This window comes from Arachis hypogaea, chromosome 4 (assembly GCF_003086295.3).
Source record: "Arachis hypogaea cultivar Tifrunner chromosome 4, arahy.Tifrunner.gnm2.J5K5, whole genome shotgun sequence".
Taxonomy (NCBI): Eukaryota; Viridiplantae; Streptophyta; class Magnoliopsida; order Fabales; family Fabaceae; genus Arachis; species Arachis hypogaea.
In genome coordinates this window covers 117,663,209-117,682,454 of record NC_092039.1, presented here as the reverse complement: position 1 = coordinate 117,682,454, position 19,246 = coordinate 117,663,209, and the positions used below count along the sequence as shown (strand labels likewise).

General features: G+C 34.0%; 1 protein-coding gene across 2 annotated transcripts; it reads right to left on the bottom strand.

Annotated features, from left to right (window-relative positions):
* Nucleotides 1–10,080: 10,080 nt before the first annotated feature.
* LOC112797494 (disease resistance protein RML1A) lies at nt 10,081–17,921 on the bottom strand. 2 transcript variants are annotated; one of them, XM_025840468.3, is made up of 8 exons: nt 17,301–17,921; nt 14,445–15,519; nt 14,062–14,349; nt 12,298–13,911; nt 11,766–11,928; nt 10,661–10,759; nt 10,393–10,456; nt 10,081–10,198 (listed from the first exon to the last, which is right to left on the bottom strand). In XM_025840468.3, the coding sequence occupies exons 1-4, from the start codon at nt 17,777–17,779 to the stop codon at nt 12,301–12,303; spliced, it is 3,453 nt and encodes a 1,150-aa protein (XP_025696253.1). In that variant the 5' UTR covers nt 17,780–17,921; the 3' UTR covers nt 10,081–10,198; nt 10,393–10,456; nt 10,661–10,759; nt 11,766–11,928; nt 12,298–12,300. The 2 variants fall into 2 exon arrangements, with proteins under 2 accessions (XP_025696253.1, XP_072092207.1); XM_072236106.1 differs by lacking the exon at nt 10,661–10,759 and having other exon boundaries at nt 10,082–10,198.
* Between the last annotated feature and the right edge of the window lie 1,325 nt (nt 17,922–19,246).

Here is a 19,246-nt window from a genome sequence, read left to right as displayed (position 1 = left end):
CTTTCAAGTTCTCAAGAGTTAATCGATATACATTGTTGCATCTCTTAGCTTCAAACAAAATATCCCCAGTTTTTTCACACACAACCAAACACACAAATTTTCTAAAAATAACTTCAAAACCTAAATCACAAAATTGACTTACACTAAGTAAATTATGTTTCAAACCATTTACAAGGAGAACATCATGTATACAAGAAGAGAAACTTTTACCAACTTTACCAACAGCCACTATCTTTCCTTTCCCATCATCACCAAAAGTGACAAGTCCTCCATCATACTCATCAAGCTTTATGAAGAAGGTTGTCTTTCCGGTCATGTGCCTTGAGCATCCGCTGTCCATGTACCACATGTTTTCCTTTCTCTTGGATGCTAGGCATACCTACAAAATGAACTCAAGTGACCTTTGGTATCCAAATCTTCTTGGATCCTTTCACATTAAACCATCTCCTATGTCCCAAACCATTGTAATAAAAAACAACTTTGTAAACTTTATCACCAATCATTCTTTCACCAAAAAAACATTGAATGGGAAAATGACCCTTTCGGTTGCATAGCCTACAAAACCTTGGAGTTGCTGTTTTGTTAAAATAGGTGGGATCTTGAAACCTTATGTCATTAAAAGATGAAGCTCTATTTTCAAAAGAAGGTTTCTCATCTGATTTATAAAACTCCAAACTAGCTTTATCAAAGAGTGGTTTTTGACTAGCCAATATTTGATTTAAATTTTCAGAACTTTGAGTGAACTTGGCTAAGTCATTTTCAAGGCTTCTAACCTTTTTTAGCAACTCTTCATTATCCTTAAAACAGTCTACATATGCAACTACCGAATGATCACTTTCACAACTTCTAAGTTGAGCTTTCAACTGCTTATTTTCTTCCACAAGATCACAAGCAGTTTCGGCTTCCCTTAGCTTTTATTTGAGAAAACTGTTTTCAGCTTTAAGAATGGTAATTTGTTGTTCAAGATCTTGGTTATCAAGAAGAAAACATCTCATTTTTTCAGAAAGATGATCTATCATAAGATGAAGGTCTTCAGTGTTAGGGTTATGAAAGACTACCTGATCTATGTGATCTGCCATGAGACATGGTTGTGACTTGGCTTCGGTCTCCTCATCATCATCATCTGAGTCATTTTCTAAATCTTCCCATGATGCTATCAGACCCTTCTTCTTTCCTCTTTTTGGTTTTTCCTCCTTCTTTAACTTGGGACAATCAGATTTGAAATGTCCCATTTCCTTGCAATTGTAACAAGTTACTTTGCTAAGGTCTTTCTTCATTTTCCTTGAACTGCCGCCTTTGCCTTTGAACTTCACCATTTTCCTGAATTTTTTGGCAAACAAAACAAACTCATTTTCAGAGGAGTTATCACTGGATTCATCATCCAGAGGGTTAGTCACAGATGAAAAAGCAATTCCTTTCTTTTTTGAATCTTTTTTCAAATAAGTGTTTTCAAAAGCAAGAAGGTTTCCTCTCAAATCATCACAAGTCATACAACGTGATACCCGTTGGTATTCCTCGAAGCTGATAGAACAGTTGAGTAAATTAACAGCTTTGGCATTTAACTCCACCTTCTTTCTATCTTCCTCGGTCCAGCTTGCTTCTGGTTTAAGGGTGACTACTCCTTCAGCACTTGTGTTAGTTGGAAATTGAGGGCCTTCTAGGATGATCTTCCATAATCTGTAGTCTACTGCTTGCACAAAGATCTTCATTCTCTCCTTCCAATAGGTATAGTTTTTCCCATTGAAAAGAGGCGGTATGTTGCTTAACTGTCCTTCTATGAGGTTGTAGGAGACCAGATTTGTGCCACTGCTTTCTGCCATCTAGATCTTTTCTCCAAGCTGCAAAGCTTGATCTCTTTGAGACCAGGCTCTAATACCAATTGATGGTTTTCAGTGGCTAAGAGAAGGGGGGTTGAATCTTAGCCCATTTTTGCTTGATTACACTTTCTGGTCTTTGAGGAGACTTTTTTATTTTTGTCTAGTCCCTGGCCACGGGACTTTTATTTTTGTCTTGTCATTCGGCACGAGATATATTTGATTTTAGCTCCTATGCAGCAGAAACAAAAATGGAGTAGAGGAGAGAGAAAGTTACACCCAGATATATCCTGGTTCAGTTGCTAAGTGCAGTGCAGCCTACATCCAGTCTCTATCACAACAATGATAGAATTTCACTATAATCTTCCAGATTACAAACTGTAAAGTGCTAACCCAACTTACAAGGGGATTTTCACAGAATCATGAAACACAACATAGATAAACAAAGGAACTCTAAGGACATCTATGGCTTTTTCTTTTAATTTTGCACTCTCTGCCTTTTTCCGCTCTATGTCTTTTTCATACAAACCTCACTGTTTCTCTTTTTCCATGAGACTCGAGACATGACAAAATTAAACAGAAAAATACTAAACAAAATACATTGAAGGAGAAGAAAATCTGTAAGCTTAGGTAGCTCTGAGACTTCTGTGCCTTACACTCTCAATGCTTACTTCTAACTCCTTGGTTCAAACCATGGCTGTTCACCCTTTTTATAGAAGAGTGAAGCCTCCACAGTTGAAACCAAAACAAACCAAGCTTAACTTCTTCTCCATGCAAAACGAAACCGGTTCAGCCAAAGAGAGAGAAGAGGTAACCCATGTAAAACCCAACATGCAAATACCTCTAGTCCTTCCTTGGTCATCACTCTTCATCAATCCGAGTGCTCCATCCTTGGCTTGCTCCCCAAGATGGATTTCTGGCCCTTGATACTTCATGATGATGATGACTTCATCTGCTCCAATCTCTGCCTCCTCCATCACTTCGCCACTCTAGCTACTTCTTGTGGTGGTTGAGCAGAATCAGAGACAAGCCATCCTCCAAAGATCTTCCTTGCTGGCCGAATCTCCTTCTTTCTTTTTGGGTATGAAGAGCTCAAGATTACCACACCAAATCTTACCACTTTTGGTGAAAATCTCAGCTACAGCATACTTTTATTTTGTTATGTTTTCTTGCCATCATCATGATGGTCTTGTAGCTTGCTCTTCCTTCATTTCGGTAGCTCACTTTTGCTTTCATGGTATCCATTGTTTTCTGGTTAATGACCGAAGAGAAGAGGGAAAGGGATGAGAGAGAAGAAACAACCTTGGAAGAAAAGCAATTTAATAAAATAAACAAAATTAATTGAGAAAAGGTTGCTTTTACTTCCCTTAGAGTGGCGTGTAGCAATGATCCCTTCAATCAAATCAAAGTCAAATTTTCTCTCATGTATTCACTGTTAGCAAATTAAATTTGAATTCCACTCAAAGAATAAAATAGATTCCGTTGGAAGCATTGAAGCTTTGCATTCTTTGCTTCATGGTTTCGGACCATGCATTAGGAACAACTTTTGGGCTTGTGTCAACAATGGATCAAACTGGCCCAAATTATTTCAGTCATGAGCAAATGATAACATTTGCTTTCCTGATGAATTTTTGGATCATGCATTCGGTTACTCATCATGGATCATAGTTGGACTTTGGAGTAATGAGGTTTAATCTGGCCCAACCAAACAAAACATAGTCTCAGCCACTATGGTTACAATAATTTATCATCAAGGCTGAATAAAAATTATTCCAATAAGCTTGCTTTAATATTAATTTGTTCGGCCTGTTTAGGACTGCACAACAAAAATTATTACAATTAACATACTTTAATCAGAATAAATTAATAATTTTATTGTTAATAATGTTTGATTATCATCAATTTAATTTAGAATTTTTCAAACAAGATTCTTGATTCAATCCGCACAAGATTTTTCATTGACGATGGCAACTTGGGAATTAATATTTCAAAAATATGTTGAGCAATATTCTCGACAAGTGCTGCCTCGTCCCTATTCAGGAGGAGAAGAGAATTTCTTTGTAAGTCTAGAAACACATCAGTAAAATAAGGTTTAATTATTCTGTTGATTCTTATAATTTTTTAAAATTTTTAATTAGATTTTTGTACTAATTTTCTTTTAATTAGGTCTTTTTTGACAGTAATTGACTTAATTGTATAAAGACCAACTAAAAAAATTGGTATAGAAACTCAAATAACAAGAAAAAAAAGTGTAGAGACCCAATTAAAAAAAAATTAGTGTAAAGACTCAATTAAAAAAAAATTTAGAGACCTAATTAAAAATTTCGTAAAACTAGACCAACAGAATAATTAAACTGTAAAATAAAGCAACAAATTTTATTTAAAACAAAATTGTAATAAGAGAAAGAAAAACAATACAAAACAAAACAATAAAAGTTTACAAAAACAATTTATTTGCATTAAGCTATATGTATTTTCCAGATAATTTATTCATTTGATATAGATTTTTATAATTTTTTTGGAAATAAAAAGTTCAACACATTAAGGTGGAGCATCAATAAAAAAGTACTAGACAAATAAAATAAATTAATTTCTAATCATCTTCGATAGTATCATCAACAACCAAAAAATCAAATATCATTCTGCTCTTTCTAACTCCTAATCGACCTGTTTATTATTTTTGTAACACCTATTTTTTTATTTTTAAATATTTTTTTTTAATTTAATACCTGGATAATTGAATTATTATTAATTACGTGGCATATTAACAAACCGTATTATACGAAAAAATTTCAAGTTATATAAAAATCATCATAAAATTAATAACTCTTTGATATATAGTTATGCCTATTAAGGGAAAAAAAAAGGACAACGAAATATATATTTTTAGCATTCATTCTCAACATCATTCTATCGTGATTGATTCCATGGTGTTATCATATTATTTTGGAGTAATGGTAATGGGATAATAGTACAAAATTATTTTATTTATCTTAATATTTATAATTATATATATAGTATTTATAATTATATCTTAATATCCATGCTTTCAGATTTGAATATAGTCTAAATATTTTATTCCACAAACTAAATAAAATAAGAAACCAAGTGATTTGGCATGTGAAATGATAAGATTTTCAAAGTCATTGCCTTCTTCGGTTTTTTTGTAAATTTACATCTGAAAATATATATAGTAGTGAATAGGATATACTTTATTTGAATTGTTGTAATTAACAGTATTTTGTTTATAAAAATAAACATTACTTTTTTTAATGTATATATCTGAATATTCATGTAAATCTTAATGTATATATCTGCTGTTAATGTTAATGTATATATCTAATGTTAATATTTATATCTGATTCAAGATGTATATGTTTTTTTGAAATTGTTTGGCTGTTATTTTGTTCCAAGACTACAGTGAATGGAATCAGAGTGTTTATCAAACATTAGAAGCCCCAAATAAACAAATGAACCAAAATTAATACACAAAGTGAACTGAAAAAGTGCATATATTAATATAGTAGAGAGATAATTTGAAAAAAATATATATATATTAGTATTTAGTTTTAGAAACACTTGAACTCTTTGACATAGTACAATAAATTGACTATTCAATAAAAAAAGTGACTATTAAATAAAGAATTTCATAAAAGCTAATATCAAAAACAAAAAAAAAGTGACTATGCAATAAAGACTAATAACAATCTGAAATTAACCCTCCTATAACTTCAGTGAACTGAAATTTGCTCATAGATGAAAGGAAATTTATGTTAATAAAAACTAAAATTCGTATAATCCTCTCCCGAATAATTCATATCCGGTGCATTGTAAAAGCTGGAACTTGACTGAATCGTTGGTCCGTCGTCTAAAAGATTCAATTGCAAAAAGAGAAAATAAATCGTATATTAGCAAAATGCACAAATGAATATTTGCCTAATCGAAAGCAAATCAATTTTACCTCGCTTAGAGCTGGCTTTTTCTTTTCTCTTCGTGGCGTTTGAGATCTTTTTTTCCAGGTTTGATCCAAATCTGTTCTTGGGTCGGCCTCTTGTTCTGACACATGGTGGGCTTTGAAGGTCGTTCACGTTGCTTAACGTGGCTTCTTCGTGGGATAACAAACTTTTTTCTTTGCTTCTCTCTTGATATTCTTGCATCTCGGCCATCACATTGTCAAATGCCCGGTGCAGAATTCTGTTCAGCTCCTCGGACTCGGATGCAAATTCGCATATATTGTGCGACCGAAATACCAAATCGTCAAATCTATTGCTTCTCGGCTCCAGTAAAGGCTCGTCTTGACTGCTCTTGATGTGTGTGTGCCTCCTCTTTATGTTCTTGCTCCAACGCTCCAGTATGTATTTTAGTGCCACGTTATCCACTCGCTCAAAGCTTAGGACGCTCAGGGAATGGCGGCATAGTATGCCACTTGACTCGAACAGCAGGCACCGACACTTTACCTCTCGTGATACTGCGTCGTAGGTGACGAAAAACTTGTTGAATGTGGAGTTGGAAACCTGCTCTACGACTTCGTATGTTGTGAAACCTAGGGTGGAATGCGTTGATCTTGTGATGCATTTCACCTTTCCTCTGAATTGTCCTTGAACTTTCCTAAGCTTCTCGTGGGTATACACGTGCTGAAACTGCGCCTCTATTGCTGATTTTGTTGTGCACGGTATCACGGTGTAAAAATTTGTAGTGTTAATTCTCTCTCTCTTTGCTCTCTGTTTACTAGGCAATTGTCGTATTGCTTCACGAATTGACTTAGGGAGCTGTTGCGTGTGATGAACTTGTTAAAAAATGCGTGCATGCTCTCACTCCTTTGTGTGCTTCTCATCCTAACCCAGAAGTGGTGATCCAGGTAAACTAGAATCCATATATGTCGATCCTCGTACAACTCTATAGAATGAACCAAACCAATAAGTTGTGTTAAATCGAAATCTGTGCATGATTTGACCCAAAAGGTAACGGCATGAAAATAATTCAAATTAAAACCTCGGTTACCTGAGAGCCACTTATTGCCTTCGAGGCCGTACTTTGTGAGGAAATTATTCTAGTTTCTGTCGAATGCGTCTTTTGTGTACGAATTCCAAACGACGTGGCTCATCTCTTGTTCGATTTTTTTGTGTCGCTTGTAACCGTTTAGTTTGTTTGGGATCTTCTCTATAATGTGCCAGATGCACCTGCGGTGAATTGTTGGCATGCACATCTCGATGGCCCTTTGCATCAATGCGCATTGGTCGGCGAGAATGCCTTTTGGTGCCTTTCCTCCCATGCAACGGAGCTAACACTCAAATAGCCATTTGAATTATTGGATATCCTCGTTTTTCATCAGCACGCATCCGAGAAGTGTCAACTGACTGTGGTGATTCACGCTCACAAAAGAACAAAAAACCAGATTGTACCTACATAGATGGACACTCTCACAAATTGATGAACCGAAATATGTAGATATGGTGAATGTAAAGACTTAATTTGTGTGAACCGAATACCTATTTGTGTTGTACGTGGTGTCGAATGAAACGACATCTCCGAAATACTCGCATGCCGCCCTACTTCTTGCGTCAGCCCAGAATGCATATTTGATGGAGTGATCGCCTTCGAGGCTGAGCTCGAAAAAGAAATTTTGGTTCTTCTCTTTCATTCTTAATAGGTACTTCCTGAATTTTTTGGCGTCGTCTTGTTTGGACACATTCCGTACTTCCTATATGATGTAATTCTTCATGTCTTTTTCTATGAAACTTAGTTCCCAGTGACTGTCGGCGATGCTACGAATGATTGGTAAGTTTTGCTCGGTCTGATTTCGGCTTTCTCGTTGGTTTCAATGGTGCGACGCACGAACATGCTTAGCTCCCTGTGTTGTTTGAGCATCTTTGCCTGGTTTGGATAGAAGGAGTGTGAGTGATTCAGAACAACTTTGAAAATTGTCCAGAGACTGACATCCTTCAATATATTTACGTATATCTTGGTTGGACAGTTTATGCCGGCTGAGTGATTTGTCTTCAGCGTAGGAGATATCTTGGATTTCCACATCCCCTCTCTGCTGCATACGATTAGTTGATTCTTAATCTTGTCTCCGTCTCGGGTCGTGTTTTTTATTTTGGTAGAAAAACCGGCAAGTTTGGAATAATATTTGTAGAACTTTCTGACTTCTTCTAGTGTCTTGAAAATCATCCCCACCTTTGGGACAAATTGTTCATCTACAACACACCTGGTCTGCAGAATGAACCGAACATGTTATTATGGTGAAACAATAGTATAGAACTAGATGAATGGAACATTATCCATTATATAAATTCAAATCCAAACATCTTTTTGCATAATGAACCAAACACATCATTATGGTGAAACAATTGTATAGTACTAAATGAACAAAGCATAATACATTATATAAAATAAAATTCAAACATCTTTCTGCATAAAGAACCGAACACGTACTCATGGTGAACCAATTGTATAGTACTGAATGAACGAAGCATAATCCATTGTATAAAATCAAATTCAAAAAACACCTCTGTCTACAATTTAGAGATTATTAATTCAATTCAATTCAATTCAGATTCAGAACACCTGCGTCCATTCAATTCAATTCAATTCAAATTAGCAATTGCATTCCATTCAATTCGATTCAAAATTGAATAATCCAAACCTCGTCAGCTTGATTCGTTTCAGAATAATAATCTAATTTGCTCTCATTCAACTGAATGGAAGTTGAATCATTCATTATTTCGATTCAGAAGTGCAGATCGAAGAAGAAAACGAAGAAGAATAGGAAGAAGATAAATGCAACGTAAGCAGATCGAAAGAAGAAAATGAGAAGATAAATGCGACCAGAGGAGAACGACGAAACTTATTACGTTGAAAGCAATGCATATCAATAAGGAAGAACGCGAGTAGAGAAGAAGAAGAAAACGCGAGCAGAGAAGAAGGTTTAGGTTGCAGTAGAAGGTTTACGTTGAGTAAAGCTTTAGGTTGCAGCACGTTATATGTAGCGCGTGTATGACAAACGAGTGGGGGAGGAGGGGAGGCGCACCTGGCCCAAATTGCTTGAATAACTTAGATACATTTTTTACATGGATGTAGAACATTATTCATAAATAAATAAAAAAGATGTGATAAAATTAAAATAACAAAGTTTAAATAAAAGACTCTAATATTAATGTTCACCAATATTATTATCACACTATAAAGATAATTCATATATTAATATTGTATATATTACAGCATAAGTATATGGAGATAGAAAGAAAGAGAAGTGTTTATATTCGTATTATTATTGATTGTGTATAATTCTTTTACCATGCTTTTATAGGTATACAAAATTTACTTTTAGAACTTCATTAATTTTGTTTCGTCATAAAAATTTGTTCCTTTTGACATAGACAAATTGAGCCACCCATAAATGGACATCCATCCTTACCACAACAATACCAAATATACCAAAAAGTGATCTCGTTTTTCTTGTTACTACAATTCAAGTCGTGAAAAGAAGCAAAGGATCTCTTTTATTGTTACTACAATAAAAGACATATTACAAGATTGTGTATTAAAAAGTTAAAAGAATAATGAAATCCTCAAACATGCACAAGCCTCCTTACAAATACTTCTAACCTCTATCTACACACACTATGCCGGATTCAATGGACTACCTCCAATATGATTTGTAAACAAGATCATGGTAAACCAGCACGTACACGATGTTTTCCAGTCCTCACAATCAAGTGATTCCAAGGCAAATGATGCATGGTCTTTAATTGGGGTGCATGATTTGTTGGACAATCATGTGGGGAACGATGAAACCCACTCAGCAATTTACTTCAACAGGGAACCAACACATTCCATGTGAAAGGTAGAGATTCGATTCCATTATTCTTCTGTATTTGAAATTGATGATAGTTTATGTTCAAGGTCTTCAAGTAAATCTTGATATTCAACAAATATTGGGTGTGACTGTAAAGTACAGATAACATATACTATATTGATTATTATTGAGTGAACATAATGGCATACTATAATTTCCAACAGTAATCTAAATTAGATATACCTGCAGCGTGGTGCTGTATGCTTTCCATAGCCAAACATCATGTTGGAACAAGTCAAAAAGCACCTGTAAAATCTCATCAGAAGAATGCACTTGCCAACAAAGTGAACCTTTGCTAAAATGGGAAAAGATGCCAAAACCATGTCTAAATGCCTCCCTTTATAAAAGGAAAAGCACTATGGGAGTGAAGAAATGCTATACGCATGTATGCAATATCGCAATGCAATACCTCAGAGCGTCTTAATAGGGTAGCAAGGACAACTATCCATTCTTTGAACTTTAGAGAGCACATGTGGGCCAGGAGAAAGTCTGCATCCAACCGGCTCTGTAACGTTTCCATTTGAAGCTGATTGACACATAATAGTTAGTTTCATTAATGAGAAGCAAAGAAAATAAGCAAAGAGAAAAAAACAGAAGAAATAGTGCCCTCTGCAATATCATTAAATATCAGCAAAAAAGTACCTAATAAACCCATGTGTGTGTGTGTGTGTGTGAGAGAGAGAGAGAGAGAGTATATTATTAGAAGCAACCAATCCAAACCTGTAACAAACGCAAAGCACAGTACTGACCAACAGCAGGACCCTCAAGTTTAATTAGCAATCACCTGTAATATTCCAGATAAAATAAATATGATTATTTGATAATAAAAACATCTCATAGACACATACATTACCATTCAATCTTTTTTTTTTTAATGAAAAAATAATTTCAATATGATGAGGAGAAGGCTAATACTAGAGGAATACGAGTTCCCTATACAACAAGCAAAAGAAACAAAAATTTTATCTATGAAGCATGGTTTTCCTACCTCTCAACATGTCTACTTATCAAAAAATTTGTCATTGAAGGTGCGAGCATTATGCTCCAACCAGCAAAGTGCACAGTGCCACAAAATTTTGCCTCTTTCCTGATTCCAAACCCAACAAAACTAGCTAATAAGAACTGATTTAAAGTTGCCTGAGACACACAGCATTCATCAAAGACTAACCCAAACTGGTTACTTTATAGACACTGACACATATCAAATTTGATCAAATATCCATTTTCTTATATAAATATGTAATGTAAACACTAACTTCGCCAAGAGTTAGATAATTAGCACCTAAGGCCATATATATATATATATATATATATATATATATATATATATATATATATATATGCACACACACGAACAACCCATTGTTTTCATCACGAAATTAATTAAAAAAAGGTTGAATTAATTAAGAGACAAGTGGCTTATAATTTAACTAAGATCGTGAAAATAGAAAAGAAGAACTTTTTAGGACTATATATAATGAAGAATATTTTAGAAAATAAAATTGTGTACCAAACCTTCTCATATTTCCATTATATATAGTATGGAGTTTATTCTTGATCAGTCTTTAAATTTAAGGGTCATTATTAAATCTTGTCATTTCTCATAATAAATATTTTTCTCATGCGAGTCTTTCTCTATAACTATATCAATCTTGATAGTACACCTTTTATAGTACGCATCATTTTAACACGAATATTTTCTTAATAACCAACACATATTCTCTTTGCTTCATTAATTAAAAAATAATCTAAATACATAATTAATTAATAACAATTGAGATGTAAATTATTTGGATTATACTTTCCACATGCAAGGGTTATTCAATTGTTACACAATAAAAACCAGTTCAATTTTTACTAGCAGACTAGCAGATGCACTATAAATAACTACCTTTTACGTAAACTACATTCGGAAAAAGAAAAAGGAGACAACGATGGTTTTAAAGCAAGCAAACCAGAAGTCAGATGCACAAGTACAGCCTTAACCAAACATACACATACCAATACAAATACTTCAGAAGCAGTACTTAATTTTGAAAGTTACTTAAATGATATAACAAGAAATCAACAATAGGCGTTAAATCTAATAGTACCTCCTCATCTTCAACCTACTACGCTGCTCTCTTTAGGATAGGATCACTACTGAAGCCGCTTCCTTCTCTTTGCCACCTCATCTCTAGGAATGGCACAAAATTAAAGCCGACACATGTCACATTTTCGAGGCTTGATTACTGATTTGTCACACTTCCTAGACAACTGCTCAAAGAAGAAAAGAAAATGTAGAAGGAACAAGGTTATTCGATTTGCAAGAATATCAACGATAAGAGTAGTGCATTTCTTTTCTTAATGCCTTTTTATCCAAATTATCTAGGCTTTGAGTTCGACAAGGTCAACTTAGCAACAGTGTAAATGTGTAATACAATGTTGATACACAAAAGGAACATTAAGCAAAATTTACATTGTCGATAAAAACATGTTTTACTAAATAAAAAATAAGAACATGTTTTTTGGATCCATATTACAAAATAGATTATTTTTTCATTTACTTATGATGAAATTATGAAATAAGCACCAACAAAAGAAGAATAATGCACACTAGGATGGTAAATGCAAGTGTTCTCATACCAACTAGAAGGTCACATGAAAATGTCCACTCTGGTCCCCTTCTCGATTTGGCATCTGAGTTCCTACGCCATTGCTTTCCTTCTTCAGTAAGGCTGACATTGCTCTAAGTCGTTCTGCATACTCTATCATCAATGATATTTCTATATTCCATCCATTCTCCAATGCAAGAAAGAATCTGGACTCTACTTCTGCATATCTCTGCATAATGTCCAAGACCAATCCCAACTTCTTTCCCAACTCCAATGTCAACTCCTTCTTCAATTCCTGAGACAGTAAACAACTGTCTAAGTCTGAGATGCGTATCGGCTGGACCCCGCACTCTTTGACACTACTCAATCCAACAAGGTTATCCCCATTATCAGTTGTTTCACAGAATTGAAAACGTAGTTGAACTTCATGATTTTCAAGAATGCTGCGACAATGGAACGCATCATACCATACATAAACATGATCCGCCGAATCACTGATAATATTGCCATCTAATATACCACTGCATCCTACCTTTCTGCTATCTGCCGAGTAGCATTGACATCGGATGTTAACATTACTCTTCCCCTTTGAAAGAACCACACAGTAAATGAAACCCAGACAGTTGGAAGGCTCAGGAAGTTGAATGGTTATGGAGGATGACTCAGTTCTTCGATATGTGAACTCCCTTGGGACTCTGCTTCCTGCAAAACAAACCCCAACTCTTGTATTGTATTTATAGCAGTTTGATGCATTAACAAATGCATCGTTCATCATTATTAACTGGGCGCATTCCTCAATGATCTCAACTGATTTTTCACTCAGTTTCGTGCATTTTTTTAATGAAATGAGTGTGTCCTTTCCTTTCATTTTCCCTAAAAAACTCATCAAAGTCGATACCGACTCCAAGGATGTGCAATTATCTGCCCAAAACTCTTTGATTAATGGTGGGAGCTCTGGTAGAGACTGAATCTTGCAGCAATTCTTTAAGGACAGAATCTCCAACTCCTGAAGACCCTTGATGCTTGCCGGCAGCTTCTCCACACTGCTTCCATCTAGCCTTAATTCATTAAGCTGAGATAAGAAACTGATGTTGTCAGGGAGTTCACAGAGTTTATCACATTGCTTCAAATGTAGTATTTTTAAAGCCTGTAGGCCGCTGCATAGGACATGTAGCTTCTGTTTGTTAATCGATTCATTGCTAGATATTTTAAGCTCCTTAAGAGATTTCAGGGAAGATAATTCATCTGGAAGATTCTCAAGTCCTAAACCTTCAAGATTGAGCCACACAAGCTTGTGAAGACGCCCAATTGATGAGCACAATTTCTTGATTCCTGTATTGCTTAAATCCAACCTTTCAAGTAAATCTGATGTCACTGAAAATTCCTCAAGACTTAAGCAGCCATCAAGATTGATTTCCTTCAAAGATGGTAAATGCTTCTTACATTCAAGTCTCTCTAGTTTTTTGCACCCATCCATCTTCAAAGTAACAAGTTCATCCACAGATAAATCAGATACATGTATGGCACATAAACTTTCACAACCTGAGAGATACACCCATTTAAGTTTAGGCGCCTTAGACAAATTTGGAAGCTTCATCAACTTTTTACATCCACTTAGGTCAATTTTCTCTAAATTCTCAAGATCCTGTGACAATGCAAAATAAAATTCACAATGTGAAACTCTCTTAATTAACGCCAAAAATATATGCATACATAATACATTCATGTGCATGTACGAGAAAGAGTGTGTGTATGTATACACAAACATACGCACACACATTTCGTATTTACATACCTGCACTTGCTGCCAAAGTTCTTCAACATTGCTGTCCCGCAAGTGAATCTCAAAGAGCAGCTTAGCACCAAATTTTGGTGGAAGAGACTTAAAAGGGTATCCATTCCATTCAAAGTACACCAACTTATTGGAAATGGACTTGAGAAGTTCAAGATGGGACACATTCCATGATATTGATTTACCGAATCTAAGAAATCTTAAATTGATCATCTTGTTGAATGCATTAGCACTCAAGTCGAAATCAATTTCAAATGAGTTTAATGTTATGCCTTTAACCATCGGAGCCTCCTGATACATGAAAGTCAAAAACTCTAAATTAGCCATAATTTCCATCTAAAAACATGAATAAAAAAAAAAAAAGAGAAAGTCAGGGTATCTCTTACTTTTTCAGATTGCAGCGCATCAGAAACGTCTTCCCTATCCCTTAGTCGACTTCGTCCACTGGGGTCCTCACATTCTTGACTAACTATCTTCCAACCCACTTGTTGCAACAAGTCATGCATCCGTATTTTATTGTTGGATGATATTGTTATTAGAGCCTTATTGACAAGGATGTCTATTCCACATTCTGCATTCAAACCACTAGCGCTAAGCATCCTTTTGGTAAGTTCCGCATCTTCTCCCTTGAAAAAGAATGCAATGTCTAAAAATATGTCCTTCTCTTGTTTATCCAATCCGTCAAAACTCACTTGTAACACCCTCTGAACTCCATCAAGGGGATACTTCTCGATTTTTCTCAATGCATCTTCCCAAAACTTGAGATTTTTTGTATGCAGAAATCTTCCAAAAACTTTTAAAGCTAATGGAAGCCCGCCAGCATAACGAACTGCTTTTTCTGAGAGATCCTTAAATTTCTCTTCAGGAAGTTCTTTCTCAAAGGCATGTAAGCTAAAAAGATTTAGAGAATCAGAGTTATTCAACACCTTGAGCTCATATATTTCATTAACTTTCCATCCTTGAAGTATGTTCCTATCTCTTGTCGTTATAATGAGTCTGCTACGTTGGTGTATGTCACCGACCTCTTGAAGTAAAACTTCTAATTGGTCAACACAACTCACATCATCAAGTACAATGAAAACGTTCGAACTCCTGATCTTTTTCTTAATTGAGGAGGATTTTTCAAAATCACATGAGTGAATTGGTTCATTTAGCAAACTGAGAAGCTTGTCAAGTAAGTATGTCTTCCCACGTTTGTCAAATTTTTCTCTTACACCTTCCAAGAAGCATGAACTGTCATATCGGGGAAAGTGTTTGGCAAACAGAGCTCTAGCAATGGTTGTCTTACCTACTCCACCCATGCCCCAAATTCCAATTACTGAATGCTGTTTCAGCAATGATTCAAGGTTTTTAAAGACTTCATCATTTCCAATGACACCTTCTATTTTATTGGGGCATTTCTGGTACAGCTTTGTCCTAATATCCTTAACAATATCCTCGACAAGTTGAGACTCGTCCTCCCTAACATATAAATAAGAGAAATGTTAACTGTTAAGGGTCAATATTTTGTATTAATATTAGTTAAAATTTTTTACTAATATTTTATTTTATATTATTAAAATTTAATATTTAATATTTAAAATTAATTAAATATTATGAAAATTATAAATTTTATTAGTCATGTAATATTATTATATAAATAATAAACAAAAAAATATAAAGGCTATAAAGGATGTAAATAATAAACAAAGAAATATGCCAATGATGGAGGTATAAAAACACTAAAGTGACTAATTTAAAATATTTAAAAAATCAATTTTAAAGAAAGATAATCTTTTAATAATAATAATAATAATAATAATAATAATAATAATAATAATAATGATAGCCAAAGTAGTAATTATTATAAATTTTATCCAAACATCCATACATGATTTATTATATTTTGTAACTTTGTTTTATGCGTGTTGGATTGTTGGCCAAAAGCCCAAAACATTGTTGACTTTCTTTTCTTGGTGTCTTACGGGTGTGCATGGGTCGGGTAAAACCGGGTTTGATGTGATCCAGATCTAATCCGAAATATATATCGGGCCTATTTGTTGGACCCAAATCTGACCCAAGACCCGATAAAATCTATACACTTTCGGGCCACGATTATACCGGGTAAAAATCAGGTAAAAACCAGGCCGTTAACATTATATTATCTTGATACCTTCTTATAAGTTAGCATGTAAAAATATCAAAATTCCAAGACTCCAACCATTATTTGACATGGTAAAATTTACTTAGAAAAATATAACAAGAACCAACTCTTTTCTAAAATTAAAGTATAACCATAATCAATACTAATATTGCCTAATAACACTAAATATTTAAATCAATACAAATAACACAATATTATGCATTAGTCTAAAGTCTTATGCATTTTAAACATAAAACATTAACTTATAGTCTTATATATAATGACTAATAACACAAAATATTAAAGTTTATAATACTTAAATTCCACATAATAATAGCCATCATCCATCACTAATAATATAAAATATTAATTGTATATGACGACTGAGCCACCGGGCCGATTTCGAGTGACCTTGAACTATGGTCCGAACCCGACCCGAAATAATGACCGGATCTATTTTTAAGACTCTTACCCGATTCTAAACCCGATAAAATCATACCAAATTAGTCCCTAAAGTGTTCGGGAAGACCCGGCTAGGGCCATGCACACCCGTATGTCTAACCATTTAACATGACTCATAAAAAAATATTATACACACAAACTGATCTGAAATGCACTAATTTAAGAGATCGAGTTCTTTGAAATTTGAATACATGAAAATTGATTAGAAATGCTCTGGGTTACTTTTGTAACTAATTTTTTTTATGTATCTCCCTCACCGCCGCTTCCATTGCCACCCTTCTTAAACAGTGAAAACTCACTCTGTCAGTGAGCAGAGAAAGCTCACAACAAAGTATCCGATTGCAAAGCTTCAATGGGGATACTGCAAAAGCTAGAAAGCCAAATTAAAGTCTTTTTATATTCTTTGCTTTGTAAAAACTTTGGCATAAAGTAGAGAGCAGAATTCTATAGTTTCCGCAGATCTTCGGATCAAACTTCAAAAAGAAATTGCCGTGCAGCCAAAGGGGGATGGGCTCACTCGCGCACCCATCCTTAACAATAAGCATCGACCAGGTTACTCACAAATTCTAATTAAACTTAGAATGTTACCATATATATCGTTCTTCCGCAAATTAAATTATAAATAATCAACTTAAAAAAAAAGTTAGGTGAGAGTTACCTGTACTTATTAGAGTCCCATCCAGATAAATTGGCAGCTTTGTTGAGAGCCTTTTTCCAACTAGACACCTCCACCTGGAAGGGCACATCTTTCCTTAGATCTGGCTCAAGGTTCGCAAGTGCTTCCCCATAACTCCCTGTCTGCTTCCGTACGTGTGACGGATCTGTCTTGTAGAACACAGGTATAACTACCTGCTCCTGTTTGCTTCTGCATTCCATTATTTGGACCAGCTCTCTCAGGCACCATTTTGAAGAAGCATAGTTCTCGGAGAAAACCACGATGGACATGTGTGAGTTCTTGATTGCTTGGGAGAGTTCGGGCCAAACCTCTTCTCCTCTCTTCATCTTGGTATCTATGTATATTTCTATCTTCTGTCGCTCAAGAGCAGAGCGTAGATGGCTTGTGAAGCCGGTACGGGTGTCCTCGCCTCTGAAGCTAATGAAAACATCGTACTTCTTGCCAGAGGAAGACGTCGACATGGTGCCGATTAGCTCGTTTTCGCTAATTAACACGGAGAAAATTGTAAAACGAAATTGTGAGATGTGAAAAGGGAAAACTTGGTAGGACTGAGAGATAATGACGAGATGAAAGATTCATCGTCAACGGCGACTTGGCTTTAGAAATTAATATTAATAATTTTTAATATATAAAAGTAAATCTACCATACTTTTAAGTTTTAAGACATCTTTTTCATGTCAACAATTTTATTTTTGCTTTGGCTGATGTATATGATGAGACATAAATACAAAGATATAAATATTAAAGACATGGACATAAAATATTTGTATTGATATATTGTATTTGATAAAAATAAAGAACAAGACACACATATTTAAAAAAGATTGAATTACCCTTCATCCAACTACAAATTTTACTATTATTACTGTACATCCATTACTCTAAACACTGTATGTCATCACCATTAAATTTTTATCTTTTTTAATATTTTTTATTTCTTTTAATATCATCTTAAATTATCATTCAAATATTAAATATATTTTTTTTCTAAAAAACTAAAATTTAGAATTTATCAAAGATTAATCAAAATTTAAATAAATAAAAAATTAAATGTACAATTTTTTTCTTAAAGAAAATAAAAAGAAAAATTTAGTTGTAGAAAGGAAGAGAAAAAAGAAAGGTTTAGGGAGACAAGAGAAAAAATTTTAAAATTTTAATAAGGGTAAAAGAATAAAAAATTAGTGTCTCACAAGTTGTGCCTTAGTGTCTCACCAAATTGGAGGTACACAAATTTAGTGTCTCCGTGTCCATCCGTGTCCTTCCGTATCTTTCGAAAATCTGTGTCTCACCAAACCAAACAGTAAACATATGTCACCGTATACCACTGTGTCTATGTCTCAGTGTCTATGTCTCTCAAACCAAACGCTGCCTTAGTGACTTAACAAAATTTTAGAATCAACCACTTAATTTTTATCAAATCAATTATTATTTCTAAATTAACAAAGAAAAATATAAAATAATAATTTAAAATTAATAATGTCTAACTAAATTTGTAAACTAAAAAGACATTAAATCCATATCTCTATATTTATTATATCTTACAATTATAAACAATATAAAAAATTTATAACTCCAATAATTAATTTATTAATTTTTATAAATAATTCATTAAATATAATAAATATCCATATTATAAATATCATAATAATATTATTAATTATAATAAATTTTACGTTACAAATATTCAAATTTCATAATATTTGAACTACTTATATTAGTTTCTTATCACTATTCCTTCAAACAACATCAAATTTAACACAAAAAATTTATTTTCGAACTACACAATATCTCAAACTTACTCAATGGAGCATCATTCTTTAGACAATATCACTAAACAAATAGACAATTGGTTTATCAAAGTTCGCATGGTTCGTCTATGAAAAACATTAACACATAAAAATAAAGAGGAGAATCTTTATTTAGAAATG

Coding starts and splice junctions, on each gene's coding strand:
- LOC112797494 (XM_025840468.3), bottom strand. CDS start 17,779: ATGTCGACGTCTTCCTCTGGCAAGAAGTACGATGTTTTCATTAGCTTC. Junction 15,520..17,300: donor TGGGACTCTAATAAGTACAG/GTAACTCTCACC, acceptor TTTATATGTTAG/GGAGGACGAGTCTCAACTTG. Junction 14,350..14,444: donor ATGCGCTGCAATCTGAAAAA/GTAAGAGATACC, acceptor TTCATGTATCAG/GAGGCTCCGATGGTTAAAGG.